The 24213-nt window shown below is 34.6% G+C and overlaps 1 protein-coding gene across 1 annotated transcript in view; it reads right to left on the reverse strand.

The window, feature by feature from the left end:
* LOC123674558 (NACHT and WD repeat domain-containing protein 2) overlaps positions 1-24213 on the reverse strand; it is a 41066-nt gene that overhangs the window by 4996 nt on the left and 11857 nt on the right. Inside the window, exons 3-20 of the mRNA XM_045609463.1 lie at positions 24000-24116; positions 18898-19101; positions 17202-17346; positions 16921-17146; positions 16569-16767; positions 16088-16333; positions 15750-15950; positions 14916-15055; positions 14657-14867; positions 12200-12444; positions 12002-12148; positions 10212-10317; positions 9988-10160; positions 8904-9123; positions 8632-8844; positions 8367-8568; positions 6734-6857; positions 6483-6676 (exon numbers count right to left, since the gene is read on the reverse strand). Of these exons, the coding sequence (XP_045465419.1) occupies positions 6483-6676; positions 6734-6857; positions 8367-8568; positions 8632-8844; positions 8904-9123; positions 9988-10160; positions 10212-10317; positions 12002-12148; positions 12200-12444; positions 14657-14867; positions 14916-15055; positions 15750-15950; positions 16088-16333; positions 16569-16767; positions 16921-17146; positions 17202-17346; positions 18898-19101; positions 24000-24116 (3313 nt within the window). The remainder of the gene's footprint in view (positions 1-6482; positions 6677-6733; positions 6858-8366; positions 8569-8631; positions 8845-8903; positions 9124-9987; positions 10161-10211; positions 10318-12001; positions 12149-12199; positions 12445-14656; positions 14868-14915; positions 15056-15749; positions 15951-16087; positions 16334-16568; positions 16768-16920; positions 17147-17201; positions 17347-18897; positions 19102-23999; positions 24117-24213) is intronic.

A 24213-nucleotide genomic window follows, 5' to 3' on the forward strand; every position in this document is an offset into this window, starting at 1 on the left:
TGTTTTACTTTGGCGGTGCTGGTCAATTTATCGTTGAAGTCCAAAAAAAGATCCTGATATTCTAAAATAAGTTTCTTAATTTCTATTTGCATATCTGCATCTAAATGTTCGAATTCAAATCAGTTCCCAACCTTAGGGCCGCCGTCAAACATTTTAGCGCATCGGCAAAATAAAATTTCGCCGCCCTGCTATGCCTGATACAAACGAATATTCTTCGAAGGAGCCTCTGTTATTCCTTTCAGGCATCTTTTTCATTTCATATGAAATCGTATTTTTCAATTTGAAATCAGTTTGTCAAATTTATCTAACGACGTTTCATCGATTTCATCAAAAAACGTCCTGCATTGTTTAAGAGTACGACACCCTATTTATAACACTATAGTGAAGAGACAACGTAGTTCTAAAAGAAGTGAAAAGTCTTATTTTATTAACTGACTTAAATTTGGCGCCCCGGCAAAATGTCCGGTATGCCGCTCCTGGCGGCGGTCCTGGCCAACATTTCTCTTCTTCTTCATGTAAATTATGATCTGATACTGATACTGACAGTCAACACCGTATTTATTAACTTCCTCTCTCGCAATCAATCTTTTTTTTTACGAGAGACACCGCTGCCTCTTTATCTACTAAACAACTAAACAAACACCGATATTTCCGTTGATATTTAATTTAAATTTAATAAAATGAGGTACGTCATGTAGTCTTGCAGAATTTACTTACACATATTTGCTGCATCCATCTCGGCGGAAGGACTTTGGCCGTTGGAATTTAAATTTTTTCTTTGCGGAAAAGGCGAAAATTTTCGTTTTGGGATCGCACCCGTCGACCAATCATTACTTGACCTATTGAACTCATTTTTTTCGAGAGAGGCCCCTTGAGGCTTTTTGTTTTCATTTTCTCCTCTCATATTTTCGTTATTAAAATTCTGTCGTCTACTAAGACCATCTCTTCGGGCATTCTCGGGACATTCTTTCGCCCAATGCCTCAACTTATTACAATGGAAACAGGCTCCTTGAATTTCTTTTCTCGATTTCTTACTATCCCTCCAATCCCTAGAAAAATGGCCTTATCTGCCACACGCGAAACATATTTTTTGATAATTTTGTCGCCCGTTCTCCCGATTTTTCCGAATACTTCTATATACCTTTGCTGAATGACCTTTCTTTTCAGCTTTTTCCAAATTTAAATCTTTTTTCCTTAATAGCAATATTCCGATCTCCCTCATAACATCTTTACGAAGTCCAATTTTGAACTGATTCAGGATTAAATATTAATTTTTCTTTCGCAATTCTTCTTCCTTATCCACATTTGCACCGGCTAAATCTTCGCTTAATAGTTCTGCGCCAATGGTTTTCAATCTGAAACAAAATGAGGATATATCCTCATCTTGTCTTTGCATACATCTTCTTAAATTCCACTAACATTCCCCCGGCAATTTTTATAACGTAAATTTTTGAATCAACCTAAACTCGCTGGCTTGGTGCAAGACTATCCTAAGTCGATTTCACAAGAAGTCGAGATAATCGCCGTATTTTGGTTAAGTCCATATATTCGAAAATTTTTAAAATGCATGCAATCCTAAGTCCTAAATACGGACATAGTATATTTTTACTACAGTAGAGAAGATTGAGTTAAAATTAGGATAGTTTGAATTTTTTTCGTTTGACGGACTTGGAATGAGAAATACGGACTTATTAGGATTATTTCACTGTGAAAAACATTGGGTTGCGATTGTTTTTCCCGATTATCTCAATGTCAACAAGAATTGGACTTAGGATAGAATTGCACCCAGCCAGCGAACTTTAGTTCGGAATTGGTTAATAAATTTAAAGTTATATCCGATTTATATGCCTATATGCCTCGCCCACTAATTTAAGTTTTAGTATAGAGTGAGGATTTCGTCCTCACTCCATCCTTCTAATTTTGCCCTCAATTCTAATTTATCAAAATATCTACGAGATTCTTTTTCTGTGAAATTTTCCAAAGTAGTCGACATCATTTCTAACGAATAGCGTGGTAATTTACTAACGCCGGACTCACAGGTGGATTTTCGCCTGGCACATTAACTGAACTCGTAGTTGAGCTATTGCTACAGAACCAGGTAGATCATTTTTTTTACATGATATAAGACAAGTCAAAAATACATTATATACAAATATAATATATCACATATAAAAATAATAAACTTAATATTATAATAATTAGAACGTCAACATCAATTTATCAAGCTATACTAACAACAGAAATTATCAGTCAAATATTCCCTCACTGTATAATATGCCTTCTCACATAATAGATTTTTTAATTTGTTTTTGAAGCTTCTATGACCGCACTCATTTTTTATAGATACAGGCAGAGAGTTGAAGAGTCTTGTTCCAGCATAGGACAATTTTCATAAAGTTTTGTTTTATGTTTTGGTGTCCTAAATAATGCACCATGTCTCGTTTGGTATGAATGAGAATCAGATATTTTTGGCACTTCATTTACGTTTTTTTTAAAGAACATTATACACCTATATATATAAATACAGGGAACAGGGTAGCGTTAGAAGTTAGAACTCGGTACCTTATAAAATACGCATTACTCGTTTCTGATCAACGAAAATGCGAGATGCAAAGGTGGAGTTACCCCACAAAGTAATATAATAAGACAAATGTGTATAAAACAAGGCAGCTGTTCAGTATCCAGTATCTGTTTCAATTGCATCACTGCATATAAACTCCTATTCAATTTTGCAGAAATGTGATCAATTTTATCTTCCCAACTCAGATTACCGTTGATATATATCCCCAGGAACTTCGTGTCGGTACTCATCTTGACAACATTGCCGTCTATGTCGAGGTTAATTGCTTTGAACGATTTATTTTTTTTATAATATTGCATGAAAACTGTCTTGTTGATGTTTAATATCAACGAATTACGTCTGCACCATAACACGAAACTGTTAGCAATATTAGAGGAGGTGTAATCGACATTTTTGATAAAAAAAAAATAATAACAAGCAATAGAATATTAATTTTACCTTTATATATTTTTCTTAGTATCCCACGTTGATCAACTGTCTAACCTTTACCTGAAATCCCAAAATTTCTTCCTAACACCGAGAACTGTAAATTCCAAACTAGCACCAATTTGTCAGTAAATACTTAAAATTCTTTTTTAATTTTAAAATTTAGAAAATTAAATTAAAAGTTTACATCAGAATGAATTTAGAAAAAAATCACTTCAATTGAAAGTCTCGAAATAAATTAATTCAGTTAAATATGAAAAATTGTTTATTCGCTTCTACTTCCCTAAATATTCTTTCCTTATATTTAGAAAAGGAAACGTTTGACGAAAAAATTAACTGAAATATGATTCAGGCCCAACAGGTGATTTTGTCAACTCCTTAAATAACATAACAAAATATAAAACTATCAAAATCTATTACACTCCTCTACCTCAACATAATTTATATACTTCCACCCCTTATATGGAAAAAATAATACGATCAAAATACATAATTCAAATTTCAAACTTTGAATCATACACAAATAAGTAATACAAGGTCTATCCATCCAAAAATCTCCCAATTCAACAGTTGCAATCTTGAACTTTATTCTAATACTTGAATTCCGTTAATCCTCAAAATTTCCAACTAACACAAAAAATAACATTTTGGAAAATATCCAAACTCAGAAAAAAAATCAACAATTATTCCACCGAACTGTCACCAAAATGTAGGTAATGAACGGGGTCTTCGAATGTGAGCAAGTTCACTTTTCTCCGGTTGAGATGTTCTGTCAGCCCCTGGATGAGCGGCTTTCCAGAGGTCTCGAAGAATAAATAATTATATCGATTCACAAAGGTCTTATTATCTCGTAGCCCGTCGTTTCTATGGACAGATCTTTCAAGTTGATTTTCTTTTTTTAAGTGCAGGATTAGATTTCCAGGTTAATTGAAAAAACCAAAATTATAATATTCACAGAATTTGTATCATTCGACTCAACGGCCAAAAACTTTATGATTCAGGAAAATATCTCAAATAATCTACTATAGTCCAGTAGATAAATACATTTTAACTGGAAAAAATTCCGAACTAAAAAAAAAGACTAAAAGAAACTGCTACAGGTTGTTCGGGGGTGATGTGGCATAACTCTGTCAAGTTCATAACTTCTAAACTAAGTAGTTTTCGACCAGAACGTGCATTTTCAAAGTTGTAGACTATTAAATTCTAAATAATTTTGTATTCACAGACTTTTTCGTAATCCCAATATCAATTGAAATACAGTCGATCAAAATAATAGTCCAGTGCCAAAGCAAAAAAAGTGGGGTCTGCTGAAAACAATTCCGAACTTTGAAACTTGTACAGGTTGTTTGGGGGTGCTGTAGGATGATTCTGTCAAGTTAACCAACACGAGGACCCTGTGCTTACTTCAGAAGGAGCTGAAAAACCTCAACATTTTCGGACTTTTTTCGGTTTTTTCGTTTTTTGCTTATAACTTTCAATTTAATTAGTTTTAGACCAAAACGTTCATTTTCAAAGTTGTAGATAATTGAATTCCTTATAATTTTGTTGATCGAAACTTTTTTCTAAACCTTATAACAACCAAGATACGACCAATCAAAATTAGAGGAATTTTCTCAAAATGTCAAAAACTGGCAAAAGGCAAAGGTTTTGACCCTCTAATTAACAATACCAGCCGTTCTATGGTATTATACTACTCATCAATATCGACATATTGAACATAGGGAGGTGGAGGAGGGAGGTAGCTTTGATTAAAAGCCTATGTTTATGTGAAGAGTAGATATTTCAATGTTATCGTGGCATGTTATCACCTTACTGTAAATTCCTATCAACCCATAATTATTTTGATCCTTAATAATCAGATCAACTGGGTAAAACAATAAATAATAACCAAGAATTAATTGAAAATAATGATTGTATATAACCCGAAAAAAAGTCCAAAAATGTTGGGGTTCTTCGGCCCTCCTCAAGTTAGCACAGGGTCCTCGTGTTGGATAACTCGACAGAGTCATCCCACAACCCCCGAACAATTTGTAGAAGTTTCATCAAGTTCGGAATTTTTTCCAGCAGACTCCATTTTTTTTGCTTTGACTACTGGACTATAAATTTGATCGACTATATCTCAATTGATATTAGATTCACGAAAAAGTTTGTAGAGAATTTAATGATCTACAACTTTAAAAATGAAAGTTTTGGTCGAAAACTACTTAGTTTAGAGGTTATGAGCAAAAAACTAGAAAAAGTCCGGAAATGTTGAGGTTCTTCGGCCGCCCTCAAGTCAGCAAAGGTTCCTCGTGTTGGAACTTGACAGAATCATCAGTCATCCCACAACACTCCTGAACAACCTATAAAAGTTTAAGTTCGAAATTTTTTCCAGCAGACCTTTCTCTTTTGTATTTGTCTAATAGACTACTACTCAAACAAAAGGAAACAAATTTATTTATTGAACTTTGAATTTGGGAGAATCGGGACTACTCATTAATACTTATCTTCAGCGAAGAAAGTATTGGTTTCTCAACAAAAATAAAAAGAATTAGCCAAAAGATCGTTAACTTTTTACTTGCCCATATCCCACGATGTTAGGCTGGTAAATAGGCCCTGCCTATTCCTAGTTTTAATCCTTTTTAACTCTTTCACACGAGGCGTGTAATTCCTTATTATAACTTCACTCCCGAATCGCGCACTCCGAGCTAATCTATTTCTATACCAAAACAAATATAATACTTTATCAAAAAACCCTGTTTTCCTACTTCTGACCCAACTAGCCCTATTTTAAAATCAAAACAATTCATTCCTTTTTATTTTTGAATGAATGAAGTTAGTTAACTCCTCTTATCTGCTAAGTTTCTATTTTACTCGACCTTATTTAAAGTTACTCTGATCTTCATAAATAAATTGTTTTGCTCTAAGTCCGGTTTCGCGACCGACGTATAAGTTCTAAACCCTTCTCAGTATGAGTCCCTAAGCGATACTGATCTTCTTACTTAAACTTCGTCAAAATCATAACCGCCCCCAGTTTAATCATTCGTTGAAAATTTTTTATCCTTTTTCATATTTCATCTACAAACTCCGCCTTCAACCTCGGATCAAGCTAGATTTTTTCTGCTGTCTAAGCTGGGAACCAAACTTCCAATTTGCCTACTGATCATGTAAGCCTAACGAATTTTCTGCTGTGTCGTCTGGGAACGCTTATCCCTGAAATATATCGATTTCACCTACGTAGTGAGACGATAACTAAGAAAAGCAATAATCGATAATGAATACATCCCGCTTTCAAGATAAGATCGGATTACACAAGCCTCACCCGCTCTTCTTAATTCAACGTATTTTCATTCTAAGTAATATTTCGAATAATTTCTGAATTCTCGATTTATTACAGCAATGTAAATTATGCATTGGAGATGATACTTTTTTGCTAAACAAAGAATCTATGTCTATCTACTTTATAAAATATCTAACAATTACAATTATCACCTACCAAACAATGTTTCATCTTGTTTGTCCAGTTTCAGTTGAAGCAATGTTTCATTAACATCATTTTGAATACGTGAAAGATCTTCAACAAGTTCCCATCTTTTTGTTTCGCAGTTTCTGGCAAATTTCGAAACGCAATATGCACCTTCAGTGGTGCATGCGTATAGTATGTCTTTGTTCTTGTTAAATACCAAAGCACTACCCATGAAAGGATAAAGTTTATAATATTTTAATTAACTATTTTTTTTACCTTACCTGTGGAATTCTAAAGGATCATAATCCACACTATCATACTGTGAAAGCATCAACAGCCTATCATCATCCAAGTCTCCTTTCCAATATATTGTTCTGTATGTTGTTTTGTTATCGAATTCCATTGCTGAAAAAAATTGTTATCGTAAATGAGTAAACCGCGAACAATATTAGATTTTTATGTATAATAACTGACAAAAAGTAGAAGATAATGATTAAAGTTCCATTATGTTCAATATCTTGTGAACCTTTCAGACGCTGAAAACTTGTAGGAAAATCGGTTGTGTTGTCTGTAGGTTTTGTTACTGTGTCCTATCGCGGCGATTGCAACTTCAGGAACAGCACTGTTAGTTCAATACCCTACAGGCAGTGGTTGTACTGTCTCTCATAACCAGAAAACTTCCTTCCCGAGGTTCGAACTCCCGAGCTTGGGCATAGTCAAAAATCAAAAATATTGATTTCGGTTATTATGTACAGGGTGGGCAAATTTCGATGTTTTAGCACTACAACTTTTAAACCAGAGGAGATAGACAAAATCTGATACCCCATTCACAGTCTCTTGTCTGAGAAACTAGCAAGGATAGTATTCATTTTTGGCCACTTTCTTTTGTTTTCGAGTTATAAGCGAAAATTGGAAAAATGGCGATATCGAAAAACATTTATATCTCCGCTAATACTGATGATAGAGCTCAGAAATGAAAATATTATACAGGCACTTTTTTACGTAGAATCCAGTGGCGTGCTTATCTTTTCAAAAGGGTTTTTAATTACGAAGCTATGACCCAAAGTTATGTTTTTTTGAATGGGAATACTAGATTTCTGTGCCATTTTTTGAAAGCTTAATTTTCCTGATTTCAAAAATATACAGGGTGGCCATTTGAAAACGAAACAGACGAGATTACAGACGAAATAAAGTTTTTCGATAGAAATGCTCGGACAGGTCGATTTCTGTTTCGAGGGGGACAACTTAAGATGTAGGTTACGGACGCATAGCGCTTCAACCCTTGCTACTACAACCCTCACCCCCAAATTTTGAATAGGGAAGATGGGGTGAGTGATACCTCATTTGAAAGGTATTTTTATACTGATTTCAGCACAGTATTTGTTTTTTCATTTTATGCATTAGTTCTCGAAATATTCTTAACTAAGTATTTGAAAATGAAGTGGTGTTTTCATGGCACTTGTAGTGTTTTGTGAAAAATCGACATTTTGAGCTTCAAAACAACCATGACTGTGGCTTCCTTCCTAACTAACTAACGCATGAATATTTCGAGAACTAATGCATAAAATGAAAAAACAATTACTGTGCTGAAATCAGTATAAAAATACCTTTAAATTGAGATATCACTCACCCCATCTTCCCTATTCAAAAATTGGGGGTGGGGGTTGTAGCAGCAAGGGTTGAAGCGCTATGCATCCGTAACCTACATCTTAAGTTGTCCCCCTCGAAACAGAAATCGACCTGTCCGAGCATTTCTATCGAAAAACTTTATTTCGTCTGTAATCTCGTCTGTTTCGTTTTCAAATGGCCACCCAGTATATGTGAGAATTAGACGTAGGCGACGTAGCAGAGTTCAATTAAATTACGAACGTAGTCAACAGTACGTTTGAGGGTCGGGAATAATACATTACTTACTCAGAATTGTCCATTCATTTGGATCCACTGTATTTGTATAAATACCTTCCTTCTGCCCTCTCATATCAAATCTGATCCAATTTTTACTACCATAAATAAAGAGGCTATAATTTAATAATGATACCCCAACGACGTTTTCGTTGTCTTCTAAAGGATTATCGAGAATAATGAATTCACTTGAAAGCATATTCAAGAGGACAGTCTAAAAAAAAACAATCGGTTCTTGGTTTTATATTTATATTCTTGCAAGATAACTGATTATTACCTGATTATTATTCGTGTAGGCTGCAGCCCATTTATTGTCAGGACTAAGAGCTAATTGCTGCATAATTCCTTCAATATTAGGGTTTACATCCCTTGTGAGATCACTTGTGGAAAGGTCCCAAGTGATAAATCTGTTTGAAATTGACACTATATAACGGTAGTCACTAGTGAGGCATATGGAGAATACAGCAAATTGATGACCTTCCAAGGAATACTGAAATATCAATATGTTTTACTGGAATTCTGAGAATAATACTGTTAGTGGGTGTTTACCTTCAGAGGCCCACCAGGTGTATGTAAACAATGATATACCGGTAGCAAAGCGCAGTGGTTTGGACCTTTAATGTCGCAATCGTTTAGTAACATTTTGATATTCGGGTTCTTAGCTACCTCAGGAAGGAGTCTACCGATGAGTTGTGGTGCTAACATGTTGGGATGTTGCCCTAAGACTGCTCCACCTAGACGAAGAGCATCAGCTACAAGAGTGAGTTCTCTGAAATGCAGTTTCAAGTCAATTTATAGGGTTGGGCAGAACGATGTTTTAAAAAATGGGTAGTATGCTAGCTGAGCGACAGGTAATTTTGGTTCATGAGTTTTATAAATTTGTGACCAGTAGAAATTATAGAGCCTTGAACAGTAGAACACCATAACATACATAAGATGTTTCGGTGGATAGAAGACCACAAGTAGATTCATGAATATTTAACAAGACTTTAACTTCACTCCGCCTGGTAACTTGCTGCTGAACTCGGCATCAAAAATTATTCGTATTGGTTGCATTTAGTGCTACACTTCTACAATTACAGACTGGCTATTGTGCAACAAATTTTTGCCTGCTATGTAGCAAAAAAATCATGGGGATATCCCGAGGGATATCCTGGCCTTGCTGCCACTTCGACGGCCAAACCTAATATTCATGGTTCCAAGGTCATGCTCAGTAATTGGTGGGACCAGTTCGTAAGTGTATTATGAGTTTTTAAAACCAACTGAAACAATCACAGGCGATCGTTATCGAACACAATTAGTGCGTTTGAGCTGAGCATTGAAAGACAAACGGCCGCAACACAACGAGAGACATGATAAAGTGATTTTACAGCATGACAATACTCGACCCCATGTTGCGAAAGTGGTCAAGATATACTTGGAAACATTCGAATGGGAAGTCCTACCCCACACGCCGTATTCTCCAAATGTTGCTCCCTCGGACTATCACTTGTTTCGATCAATGGCAAACGGCCTGGGGATGAAGACGATGAAAGCAGCAGAAACTAGAAAATCGGTTAAGTTGATCTCGGAAAAAATAGTTCTTACGAAGTCAGAAAAAGACGAATCAATAGGCATGCTTTATGGTACGTACCTTCTAGAATCTTTGTTTTCTATGTTATTACTTGCGTCTTCGTAATCAGAAAGTACAGCTTGCAGTGGACAACTGGACAGTTTAGCATGTAACCACTCATAGTTGAAGAGCACATTTTCGTATAAATCCTTGAATCTTCTTGATCGCACCAGATGAAATGGTAATTCACCAAACTGAAGAAAAAATACTTCATGCTCTTAACATTGAAGGGAAAGTCATGTTACCTTTCTTAGGTTATATCTTGATATTTTACCGTCCTTTGAATAGAATACTAAAGGTTGGACTGGAACCTTTCTGTCAGCTACACCCTCCTTATCAGTTAAGTTAAACCTACAAAAATCAAATTGTGTTTACCGAATATAGAACTGAATCATAGTTTATACTAGAAAAACCTTTATCAAAAGAAGCAAATAACATGGGTATCAAGCATATAATATAACAAATAATTTCAAATTTCGAGATTTTGTCGCCGTTTCATTCAGCCTGAACTCTAATTTATTGAAGTGTTCATCGTAAAATACTTTATCTGTTCATTTGTTCCATTGTTGAACAACAGTTTTATCTTTGAAAAAACCTTGACAAAGTTAACTTTATAGAATTCCGGTCTTTCTAGCCGTGGTCTTGTCTCGCTTACCACTGCTAAAAGCATCTTCAAAGGTTTCTAGGTCGAAGATTGAAAGATTGTCCTCTTCACCAGAGGGGTGCAGCAATGGTGTTCATCGCTTCACTTTTGATAGATTTCGCTGGTAACCAGGCGTTGTGGCGTTGTGCACTATAAGGTGTTTTTCCTCTTCTGTTGAGATTATTCGAATGTTTGTGAATTTTGATGGATTCCATATTCATCCGTGAGTAGTAGCTGTTTATATCTGAGATGATGTCTGTTCTAGAGAATAAGATGTTATGTCCGTTGGTGATAGCATATTCGGTGAGAGCGGACCGAACCGTTTGGCTTTATCGGCAACAGTGTTCATACTCTTAGATCCTGGTTCGAATACTTTTTTTTGTAGTCTCAATGTAAACTCGGCAATCACAAGCTATACTTTATACACCAGCTTCAGAAAAAGAGTCAACTTCATCTTAAGCACTTCTTAGGCTTTATCCCAGTTTTTGTGTTTGTTTATAAATTGGTTCTATCCTATGTCTCTCAAGAAGTTTTCCTATTTTATTGGCCACGGATGTTATGAATTCTTTCGATCTATAACCATTGGATGAAAAGTATTCGAACTCGAGTCCAGGGTGGTGTCAATCAACCAAACGGATAAGTCTGCATTCGCCTGATATCCAACGTCAAGTTACAATCTACGACCTAGCAATCATTGAAGATGCTTACAGCAGTAGTAATCGAAACGACAGGTGAAAATCAACCACACCAAAGCCTTTATCATTACATTAGTTGTCTTAAATAGCTCAATCTATCTCGCGTAGCTTTCGAAAAGTTTTTTTGACGGATAGATTGGGGAGGCGAATCTGTTTTCCTCGCCTATAATTTTTAATTCACATTTCAGTATGAAAAATTTAAAAAATTCGAGTTGAATGCCTCTTCAGAACCATAAAAAGAATAACGAATCACTAAAACTCTCCGTTTTAACAAAGTTTTTATGTTGAATATGTGAATTAATTATACGAACCATGCCGAACTCCTCATAAACTAAAGGACAACAATGTCATCTTCTGTGGTCTCGCAGAGAGCACTGAGCAGTAGGCGCATGAATGAACGAGAACCTGATGCCAAGTCAATGGTTATTTCTATGTTGGTTTTCTCGAATTTTATTTCCCTAGACGACTTAGATATTAAGTCATATAATATGCATTAGAGTCACACAGTTGAATAAAAGAAAGTGAACGTTGACGGTTAGTAAGGTGAGATAGCTTATAATTTTCAATAGGAATTTGGCCTTCAAATATGAATGAACATCTGTAACATTTAATTTAATGTATAGCAAGATATTAAAAAAACAGAATGAAAACGGGATTGATTTCAAAACAAAGAACTGTTTGTAGTTTTTTTATTTACCTGTGTCTCTGAATTTCAGTGTATTTGAACGGTTTCGGGACACCACCACCCCAGATACCCAGAAAGTAATCCGCGATCATAGAGTGGAAATAGGTCGCCATATTCATATTCTTGAAATACCTTTCTTTGGCAGCGTCTCGGAATTGTCTGAAGAATATGATTAGAATTTTTGTAACTCAGAGCTTTTGCTCCAATTACCTATGATACCAATTCATCACGCTAACTCCATCAGCTTCTCTTTCCGACAAGTAATTTGGTAAATCGTTTCTTATTCTTGTCCACAGTAAAGGTGGTATCCGCCTTACTGGAGGAAGATGGTACTGGTATACATCATCCAACACTTTATCATCTAGAGAAATGAGATCTTCCAATTCCGACTCCGATAAACCACTTTTGGCTGCAGTTATATACGCTAAGGCGTGAAATACCAAGATTCTGCCATGCTGCAAGAATTGAAGATGGTAATAAAGAAATTTGGCATATTTGGTCATAGTGGCAATCTGTTCGTGTTGTATGATAGTTCGTATGTGGCAGGTTTAGAATTTTGGAAGCGCTTTTAACTGAACTTAAATGACTAAAGGAAATGGTAACTGAAAATATTCGTTTAAAACTGGAATAATTGTAGAAATTGAGATATCTCTCGACTCATTAACAAAGAGAGTTTTAAGAGGGTGGATCTTTGTCGAAAATAAAAAGGGGCTTTTTTTATAAACAAATGCTTTTAGGCCTCTCGTTGAGAAGTCACGAGCTTCCAAAAATGAGAAAAAAGAATTTTTCTTGAAATTGTTGAAGTAATGGCATTTTGTGCGCATGTTTTACCAATGAAGTCGTGCAAACAAAATATGACAGCCACATACTAGAATTTTGCGATTCCATTTACAGAAGATCAGTTCATGCACAATATTATCTATAAGAAACCCATAAAAAAATTAAATAACAATTCTGAAATAAACTAAGTAAATTTGCATGATACAGAGATACTATCCCAAAACAAAGCACCACACATACATGCCATTCTTTAAGGAGTCCAAAAAACGAGCCTCCACAACCACTGATGGCACCCGGTTCCACAGATTGAAAACCCTATTAAGGAGAAACATTTGACGCAGCGAAGACCTGAATGCTTCCTTTTGTAGCTTGAAACGACGACCTCGCAAACTGTTTCTTCTATTCAGGAGAAACATGGTACTGATCTCCTCTCAAAAATGTGCATTCAGTTTCCAGGAGATTTTCATCAAACTCAGTTGAAGGCCACTAACCTGTCCATAATGGGCCGTATATAAGTTCCCTGAAGAAACCTCCACGTCGAGATATCAGAGGCCTTGAAAGTTTCATTGAACAAGTATGCCATCTGTTTTTGCTTTTCCCGTAATATGATGAACGCGCACAGATCATAATCGATGGTAACTCCCAGATTGATCTGACGGGTCACTGAATTTAGCTCACAACCGTCCATCAAATAGGGTAATTTCGGGTTATTTTGGCCAATGTGAAGCACAAAACACTTCTCGACGTTCAGTGGTAACGTCCAGTCTTGGCACCATTTTAACAGGTCTTGAAGTTTATTCTGGACAACGTCACTTTGCAGAAGAGGAAGGCCGAACATTTTAGTACCGTCAGCAAATGAAGAGAGCGCAGATTGGATCAGTGGAGGTAAGTTAGATATATAAAGAAAAAAAAAGGATAGATCCTAACACTGAGCCCTGGGGAACACCCGATGTAACAGGCCTCTCAACAGATGAATACGCACCATCCACTATTACACGAAACCTGCGATCAGAGAGAAAGGATTTGGATCCAACCTAACAATGAACCATTCTCTTCAACATATATCTTTGAATTGAGCAATTTTGTTTCGTTGAAAAGTTCTTTCGAAAAATGAAATGGGATTTGTAAGTTTCACCCCTTCAAAAGACCTTACCAAATTAAAAAAATATACAAGAGTAAAACGTCTTTGAATTGAGAAATTTTGTTTCGTTTAAAAGTAGATGTTTTCAAATTGAGTAGAAACCAAAAAAGCATGTTTAAGTAATGGAATGTGGCATTTTTTCTTTTTCATTATGTTATGTCAGAAAGTGAGAATGAAAATGAAGAATTATGCTGAAATTGAGAGAACCAATTCATTGAAAAAGATGATTTATGAATTTGCAAAAAACGCGCTTGGTTTGCTACATATTATGTAAAATCAGGTCAGATCAAAATTTTTATTTTTCTTTGTTATCGTGTTATCTATGATGTTGAGGCAGAAAACAAACAGCTAGTACAAACGTTGATATGCCTTTCGAAAGATCTCTAAATGGGGTAGTTTTTGCTGAAAAGAAAACATGTTCATAATCATTCAATTTTCATCGATAAACCTGATAAATATGATTGACAGGGGGACCACTTCCCCCATAAATTTTGGCTGCACCCCTGAAATATCGGATGAGAAAAATATACAACATGAATTTGACACAAACTAAAAGGACCTATAAATCTTGGCCATCCTTAAAAAATGCTTGTTCCCCTATTTTTAGAAGTTGGCGTCGCCACTGAATAAAAGATCCAACGGTTCTGAACCAAAAAATGCATTTTCAGAATATCAGTAACATGACGTCCAAGTGTCCATTGACTTTCTTCGTTCGTATTTATATTAAAAACTAACGTCAATCTTACTTGTTTCTCTATTCTTTCAAACAACATCATAATGGAATCCATAACAGTATTTGCTAAGTGGGTATCGGCAGATTTTGTGTAACTCCTCCATCTGCAAATTTCCGCGAAGACCAGTTTAACGAAAATCGGTAAACTGCATTTGTCGATGGCATTCGATACGAGCCGCCATTGGTAGTTGGTGAGATCGCGACAAGATGTTCTCATCCACATTCTAAAAACAATGTGATAAATTGATTGATCAAAATGAATTCTAACTTACTTAATAACTTGCATGGCTAGGTCTTCCCCCAAAGCCTTGACTTCGATAAAATTTTCATCTTTATCAACCATACGTCGAAGTATGTGATACTCCCTCGAGACTTCTGGATTATCTTCTTCCGAAGCACAAGATACAAGAATCTATAGAAACACTCGAATGTATGGCAGTCTTAATATAAATCCTGGTCAAATCATTTTTGTATTAATAGTATAATAAAAAGAAATATTTCTTAAATCTATGGGTAAGCCACTCTGTGGTCAGTGGTGGTACTGACAGATCAGACGAGCTAACCTCAAAATCTGTGTTATGTATTATCATAGAACAAGTATGTACTTACTCTATGTGTATTATATTTATATTGATCAAACAAACTAAATAGTTTTAATTGCCAGTAAATTATTATTTTGAATATGCACCCGGATTTAGCGTGTCATTTACACACAGATGAATGCAATGAATTGATACAATGTCTCCAAAAGTGTCATGAAGAGGTAAGATTATGGAGATATGTCATCTTAAAAATCTTCAAATTCGTTTCCTTCAGAACCCATTCCTGAAATTCTTTGGACGTTGCAATGTACAAGAAACGCAAATGTCAAAATGCTTGAAGGAGGAGAGACTAGCTCGAAGACAAAAAAATTATGAAATGTCACTGGAAAGAAAGTCTAAAATGCAGAACAACTTGTAGGTTTTTTGAGAGATATTTTATAGTAAAAATCTAATGCACTGAAGTTAGAAAGAGGCTTTATTGTGATGAAAATTACTGAAAAATATAGCAAATTTTTTTATAGAGTTTTTATAAGTGAATACATAAATGCTAACTTTTCTAATTACCTTGCAATATGGTGGTAGACGAGTAGGTAACCAGGATACTTTATTTGCATCTTGAGTTCCTGTCAACTGATCTACCGAATCGAGGAAAAGAAGAAGGGGTTGTTCTTTTGTTGCTAAAGTTAAGAGCTGTTTGAAGTGAGCTGTTAAGGGAACAAGATCATCAGGTATTCCTTCAAAGGGTAGCATAAAGTTATAAGATATCTGAAAAACAGAAATTTCAAGTACACCAATTCTTTTGTAATTTTGAACTATCAACCTAATTTATTAGTTAGCTGATTATGATGGACTGAATAATTATTTTCATCAGAAATGTATGAAATACATTTCTTTTACTCTACCTGTTGACAAATTGATATTAGAGTTGGTGTTAATGCAGAGGAATCGGGTGTTGTTCCTAAGAATCTTATAATGCTTATTGGTTTAGCATTCTTGAACCAATCTCTTCCTGTACACATGCTGGCTGCTTTGGCTAGTAGAGATGTCTTACCACAACCTCCTTCTCCGTATAATATGAGAAGAGAATCCGAATCTTCAACCATATATAGGTGGATGAGTTCAAGAGTATCCTCTCTCCCATAAAATACCTAAGTTATAAGAGAGTTAATTATGGTTAGAAAAAGTCACTCATTTTTCATTTCCTCACATAATTTGGACTTCATATCGATGAAAGTACATATATTGTATATATTTTGTTTCGAAAAGTGCATCTTAACTTAATTAATACCAGAAATTATGACAAATCTCTTGAGTTTTGGGTGAATCATGATATAATATCAAATAATAATAATATAATATTTTAATTTATACTGAATACGTTACCCTAACAGAATTGTTGCAGGCATGTAAGTGTTGTAAAATTTCTGTAACTATTTGTCCTTGAGCACTAGAGTCTTCTTTTCTCATTGCTCTGTCAACCAGCTTAACTATATTCTTGTAGAAATGTGAAATGAAATGTTTCAAGTATTCATCATGGGTCTCTGGGTCCAAACCTTCTCTTCCTATCCATTCAACATTGTATCTGGAATATATATTCCTGCTTATCAATCTTTTTTATTGTAAAAACAGAGATAAGCCACTCTATACATATTAATAATTGAGTGATGCTTAGGTAAATGCGAATAACTGATTTTTCATAAGAAGCGTGATTTCATGCTAGAAAATCCTAACTTACTTTTGATAGTTACTTGTTTCAATTTTATTTGGTAATCTATCGTCTCTCAGATTACCGAGTAACTTGGCAGATTCGGTATCCAAGCTTCTATTGATGATATCCACAAAAAGAGAGGCCTTCTTCAAATTTTGTAAATTTATGTTGTTTATGTACCTGACATAGGCTAAGCAATGATTTTTTGTATTCTTCACATTCAGAATTCCATTTATAACCTCCCTTTCCGTAACTGGAAAGATGTAGAAATATTATGATTTTTTAATATTCAATTTTTTTGTCTATACCTGACATGAAATAGTTGTGTTTGGCATCATCATCCATCTTCCCTTGCTGATGCAGTGAAGATGATGCTTTGCGAAACAATTTCTGAAATTTTTCTAGAGTAGCCCACCATTTTCCTTGATCTTCAGCTTGTAACTTTGGAACTCTCTGTAAAAATTTCAGTTTTATAAAATTAAATTATACTTTTTCGACCACTGTCTGGTAAACCTAACTTATGGTTTATAGTGGCCATAAGTTATTTTATAAGATTAAACTGATTTTGGTTTTTTTTTTCCTGATAGTAATCAACCTTTAAAATCTTTCGGGGAAAATAGCATAACACCCCGATTCAAATTTTCAGTCTATATTTAGGAAAATGAAAGAGTTATTTATATGAAATTTGGTTTTCTGAATTATTGAAGGAATATTCATCCGATCGAACTGACATTTAGAAATGAGTAAAATATCAAAAAAGATGTCCATTCAATATTTTATTAGGATAAAAACATTGGTAGATCAATTTTGCTTTTTTTTAGTAAAATTTTGACATATTTTCGAGTCCTCTGCCAATTTCGAAGGCTCGCCCTCTCTCTAAGTATAACGGTGTTTCATCCAGAGATCAGTGATGGACTCATCAATTGGACACTCAGTGACATCATTCAAAAACACCTTTCATCTCCATATCGGAGCATGGTGACTCTGACGTAGCACGGTTGGGTTATATACTCAGCGGTGCCGATTTAGAAAGAGATGCGCAGCATACGACACGATCACTAAAATAGCTTACAATAATACAAAGTATTTCATCATAAATAGAAAAAACATATTATTTGTGGAGATGACACCGGAAGAATCATTTTTGACTCATGACATATGCTTCGACAAGCTAGATACAGCGTGTTCAACGTAATTTCTGAGCAATATTCCATTGAGTGTGGTCAGCTACGTATAACCTTTGAAGTTACAATTTTTGTTCACATTACACATTGTAACTTCAAAGGTTATACATTTCACATTACTGACCACACTCAATAGAATATTGCTCAGGAATGACGTTGTCACCCTGTATCTCGCTCAATCTTCGAAAACGAGGTATATGTGAGGTGAAATGAAAATCAGTTTTTTTATTGCCAGTGAAAAACGTACGGATTATCTCAATCGGATGAAGAGGATCCGGCTAGCAGAGAAAAACAGGTCAAAAATTAAGTTTACTTCTCGGTATAATATTTATCGAAATTCTTCTGATTGGGAGAGTAACGAAAGAGAAAAAAGCATAAAAGTACGGAAATTCTCCAAAATATAAAAATATAGTGGTAAGGGTTTAATTTTTTTATTTGCTGTATTTTCCGAAAAAATTGGAAACAGTTATTTTTTTCTCTCATTAAAATTTTGTATGAATACTACATTCAATAGGCTTTATTAATAGTTACCTTTTCTAGATTATCGAGTGATTAAACATAAAAAATCATCCGTAATAACCTCTATCACCTTCAAGCCATGTTGACGCTTTATCAGAGCCATAGAAAATTGAAAAAATTACCCAATATTTCCATGAAAATAGATCCGACTATAGGTTGAAATTAGTTTTTTCAAGAAAATAATGTCACTCGGATCTTCACCGAATTTCAAAAAGTTGTGTGGTCTCCAAGGGTTAAATAAGCAAGGCAAAGCCAGTGCTATTCTCGAATTTTTAATTAATAGTCCTTTTCTGAAGCTCACCTTGTTATTGAAATTGATGAGAATGGAAGAAATTGGTTGAAGAACAGAGATTGGAGGAACGGCATTACTGTCTTTTCTGTACCATGTGTCGATTATTGTTGGGTCACCACCAGTATTGGCAACCTCATCTCTGATCATCTGAAGTTCTGATGATAGGATATAAGTTGGTATAGGTCGATACCCATACTTTTGTCCAAGAAAAACCTAGAATGAATTTTGAAAAATTATTTTGTTCAAAATTATAAACGTTCCTGTAGTGCTCCATATGTCTAGTTGGGGAACAAAGAGAAATGTAGTTTTTTATAAAAGTTGCCTTATTGCTTGAGCACTCCTTGATATTTTCGGTCACACAGGGTGTTCAGTTTTTAAGAGTGGATTCCAACTTAGTGGAATCAGTTTCTTTTTACATGAAAAATAAAAGATACCTCATACCAACCTAAACTTCGAAAAATTGTCGGTTTTCAAGATATATAGCATAACACGTTATGTTTTTCAATATTTGTCACTCGGAATGGTGAATATCTCGAAAACCGATATATCTTTCTAAGTGTAGGTTGGTGTGAAGTATCTTTATTTTTGATGTAAAAACCGAAAAGTAAAGAAAAATACGTTTGAATACCTTGTGTGACCGAAAATATTTTCATTATGAAGTTGATGAGAATACCAGAATACCCCATGAAAATTAGATTCCAACCACATTCCTGACACGAATTTCGAAACAAAGCGTCACTAGAGATTTGGATGTCATCCCAGTCACCTATACAGGATGAGTCTTAAAATTGTATATTATCATGACTATAGATTCCTCTCATCAAATATAATAAAATTTTATTTACCATTCTTCCAGATTCAGCTTAGGTGAAATTATAAGCATTTAAATGATTTCAATGGTATAGTGCACTCTTGTTCTTCATTACACCACCGAGATAACGCAGAACTGTGTGAACATACATCCCACAGCTCTATGATTTATTAAAATACATACAGGGTCTTTCACGAGGAACCTCACCCATATTTATACGGGAAACTACTGAACGTATTTTCATGAAATTCAGCACTTATGAGTATTTCACCATGCTGATGAAATCTAAAATATTTTCAAGGCATGAGCACATCTGGTTTTTCCGGAAATGACGTCAACTTCCGTTTTTAAAATTAGAACACCATTTTTTTATTGCAGAAATAGATTCCTTAGAAAATTTCAAGTTATTTTGATGTAACATTTTTCGGTTTTGATTAAAAAATTCTCTCTGAGCGGGAAAATTCGAAAAAAAATCGAAAATAGAGCTCCGCTGAAACAAGAATAACTTAGAGGTTTTTAGATGGAAAATTTTCATTTTTGAGATCTACGTTAAAAAATAATGTGAGTGTATGCATCACGCCCTTGCCCTAAAATGGATATTTTCTGAGTTATTCACAAAAAACTGTTTTTCGTCTTGAATTTTCAGCTATTTCTTTTCCCTTCACGCCAAAAAGATGAAATTTTCAGGAACTGTTATTTGAACCATGCTGTAGATTTTTCACCCCTTCTTGAAACCGACTTCAAGTTACTATTAGGAGAACCATGACAAACTCTCGCAGTTATAACTAGAGAAGATCCTCAAAGTTTTGACCGTTAATTTCTAGACATTTATTTATACGTCTCAGAAATGCTTCGTGCGTTGCTCTTCTTATTTCATCGAGAGGAAGAGATCTGCAAAAGTGTTTAAAAACCAAATTGAGTTTCAAAACTATGAATCTAAAAATCTAAACAAACCTGAACGCATTTCTGACTCGTTCTATGCAGTCCTCTTTATCAGTCAGGGGAGTTGAGTAGACAATATTTTTATCCTACCCCAAACATAATAGTCTAAAGGAGTTAAATCGGGAGAACGTGGTGGCCAAAGATGTGGACCATTGTTCGCCAACCATCGATCTTCAAATAGCCTGTAGAGGATATTTGACACATTGAGTGAATTGTGTGGAGGCGCGCCATCTTGTTGATACCATAAGTCATTATGGTTCTGTACTAGCGGCTCAATTATTTGAGTCAATATGTCAGAATATCTATCTCCTAAGGAAGAACATTCTTTAAATAATGCAAACATATGTAGTGTTCTATCTTACCAGTTAAAGTCCCATCATAAATGTGAACATCGAGAATTGCATTATTTTTGATGGCGCAAAAAACATTGAAACTCCAGGTCTCTTGAAAGTTCCATTGTCTGAAGTGGTGGTTGTTCTCTTCATCCCAATAATGACTGTTATGCCTATTGAAAGAACCATTCTTTGTGAATTTAGATTCATCTGTCCAAATTATACAGTCCAAAAAGTTTTCATTCTCTTGAAATCGAATCATCATAGCTTCGCAAAACTCTGTTCTCCTGACGAAATCAGTTTCCTTCAAATGCTGCACCCTATTGAATTTATATGGGTGCATTTTATGTTTTTTTAATATTCTTCAAACACTCGATTGAGATAATCCCAGATCAATCTCGGCATCTTTGAGAGAATTTTGAGGATTCACACGAAAATATGCAAGAACTGTAATTTCGTTGTTCTCATCTTCTACTACACTTTTTTCTCTGTGTATAGTTTTCTTAACGAAAGATCCGACATTTCTCAAGTTTGTCATGGTTCTGTTAATGGTATCTCTCGTTGGTCTTGGTCGGTCAGGAAACCTCTCAATGAACAGTCGAATCGTTCTATCTACAACTTTATTACATTCTCCATGAAGTAGAATGAGATTTAAATAATCTTCATTGGTAAAATTAGGCATAGTGATCGATTTTATAACTTAATACGAATTATCACCAAATTAATAGTAAACACAAAATGCTACTGAATAAAGAGGAATTTGGCAGATGTAATTAATGATATCTATCATTAAAAAAAAAAGAATGTAAAACATGGTAAGTTTTTGCATATGGTTCATAAGGAATTATTTATTTATCACTGGAGAGAAAACCGATGGCCGATTAGTTGAAATAAAGAGGTTTCCGATACAAATTCGAATCAAAATTCGCCATCTATTTAGGAACAACCTGTAACTTTTTTCTCTTGTTATTAGGGTAGTAAAATCTAAAACATGGTTTAAGTAACAGTTCCTGAAAATTTCATCATTTTGGCGTGAAGGGAAAAGAAATAGCTGAAAATTCAAGACGAAAAACAGTTTTTTGTGAATAACTCAGAAAATATCCACTTTAGGGCAAGGGTGTGATGCATACACTCACATTATTTTTTAACGTAGATTCAATATCTGCCATAAAAAAATGGGGTTCTAATTTGAAAAAATTGATTTTTCACGATTTTGTCATCCCTAACTTTGAAAGCGATTTTTTCACCCCCTGTATCATGAATCGCGATTTCAATTTTTAAAGTGGATACATCAATCTTACATCTTGAAAAATCCCAAAAATGAAAATTTTCCATCCAAAAACCTCGAAGTTATTCTTGTTTCAGCGGAGCTCTATTTTCGATTTTTTTTTCGAATTTTCCCGCTCAGAGAGAATTTTCCAACCAAAACTGAAAAATGTTACATCAAAATAACTCGAAATTTTCTAAGGAATCTATTTCTGTAATAAAAAAATGGTGTTCTAATTTTAAAAACGGAAGTTGACGTCATTTCCGGAAAAACCAGATGTGCTCATGCCTTGAAAATATTTTAGATTTCATCAGCATGGTGAAATACTCATAAGTGCTGAATTTCATGAAAATACGTTCAGTAGTTTCCCGTATAAATATGGGTGAGGTTCCTCGTGAAAGACCCTGTATATTACTTGTTAGGATGATTGTTGCCAGATCTATTGATATTGCAATAAATTTCATTTTGCATAGTGGAAGTCAGAGGACTGTGGAAGTGCACTTGCTCAACTGGCTGTTATCACCTCATTAATCCAGTGAGCCTCAAACAGTGGCGACGCTATGGAGGAGTTGCATTTGGGGACCGCATCCCCCACCCCCCTAAAATTTGACATACTAAGGCTACAAGATTAGCAGAAATAAAGTTTCGCTTCACTTTGCCCCCCAACCTGTTTTTGAAAGCTGGCTTGACGTATACATTAATTTTCATTGGGAAATAGTAAGAGGAATTAATGAAATATGAAAATAAAGTTTCTAATAAATTGTAAATATAACTATGAAAAAAAACTATGAAAATCGATTGGGTTCACACATAGAATTTCATTCTCTATTTAGGTAGCAGGGATATTTCATAAACATCATATCAATTGATGTAATGAAACACTGCCAAAATATAAACAAAACGGTGTTTCATTGTTCTATATCGAGTTATGGAAATCTAATATTCGGTTATTACCTAAAATCTAATTCAGAAATTGAATAGCAGTCGTTAAAAAAGTTTCATTTGCATTTATTAAAAAAAAAAATCAGTATCTCAGCTGTGTTCAAGGCATTTTTTGCTCAGGGTAAGGTGTATTTTTTCGAAATTTTCACTGATTGATAGCATTCTTTCTTCAACCTTGAATATCAACAATAATTAAGATTTTCAGAAACAATTTAAAATAATTTTATTTTCTAAAATAATAATTGAGCTTTCTTATACTGACTTTGGATTATGTTGATTTGCTTTCATAATGTTGAATTTGTATAGTTTAAGGGATCAGCAAAGATATAACTTAGAATGATCATATTAAACTTGAACTTTTTTTTGGTTTAACAGCCTGCATTCTTTAATTTCAGCCTAACTTGAAAAAATGGCGAAGAAAAAAGTATTCTATTTTATAAGAGGGTTAAAAATTGATGAAGGTTTAACCAAGGGTTTAACTAATGGAGGCAATTCAAAGTGTCGTGGGGTAGCAAATAATCCGAACGTTTTGGAAAAATATTACTTTACTTTCTCATTCGGCACTTTGAATTTTGACCAAGCGAATTTTTTGGTCGGAAAGTAGAAGGCCATAACTCAATCTAGGCGCCCTCAATTTTCCCCCGGCGACACCTGAACAGCTCCGGGAGATACTCTGTCACCTCAAAAACCCTGAAAAAACACTGTAACAGACTGACTCTGTATAGTTTCCACATGATGACTAGAGTTCAATAATTATAAGTAGGTACATTACATTTGTGGTGGTTATGAACAAATATTTGACTTATTTGATACCTACTACAAAATTAGGACCCATGGAAAGCCTTTGACAATTCTGGATTTCCTTCATACAGAGCTCTGTTGTCATGTGATCGTCTGTTGCTTCATCTCGTACTCCCCATCTCATATCTACCACCTATGAAATATATCAAGTGTCATTGATGAAGACATAAACTAAGTACTAAAAATCGATAAAGGTACCTACAAAATATAAAAAATATAGGTACAGAGTG

This window comes from Harmonia axyridis, chromosome 3 (assembly GCF_914767665.1).
Source record: "Harmonia axyridis chromosome 3, icHarAxyr1.1, whole genome shotgun sequence".
Classification (NCBI taxonomy): domain Eukaryota; kingdom Metazoa; phylum Arthropoda; class Insecta; order Coleoptera; family Coccinellidae; genus Harmonia; species Harmonia axyridis.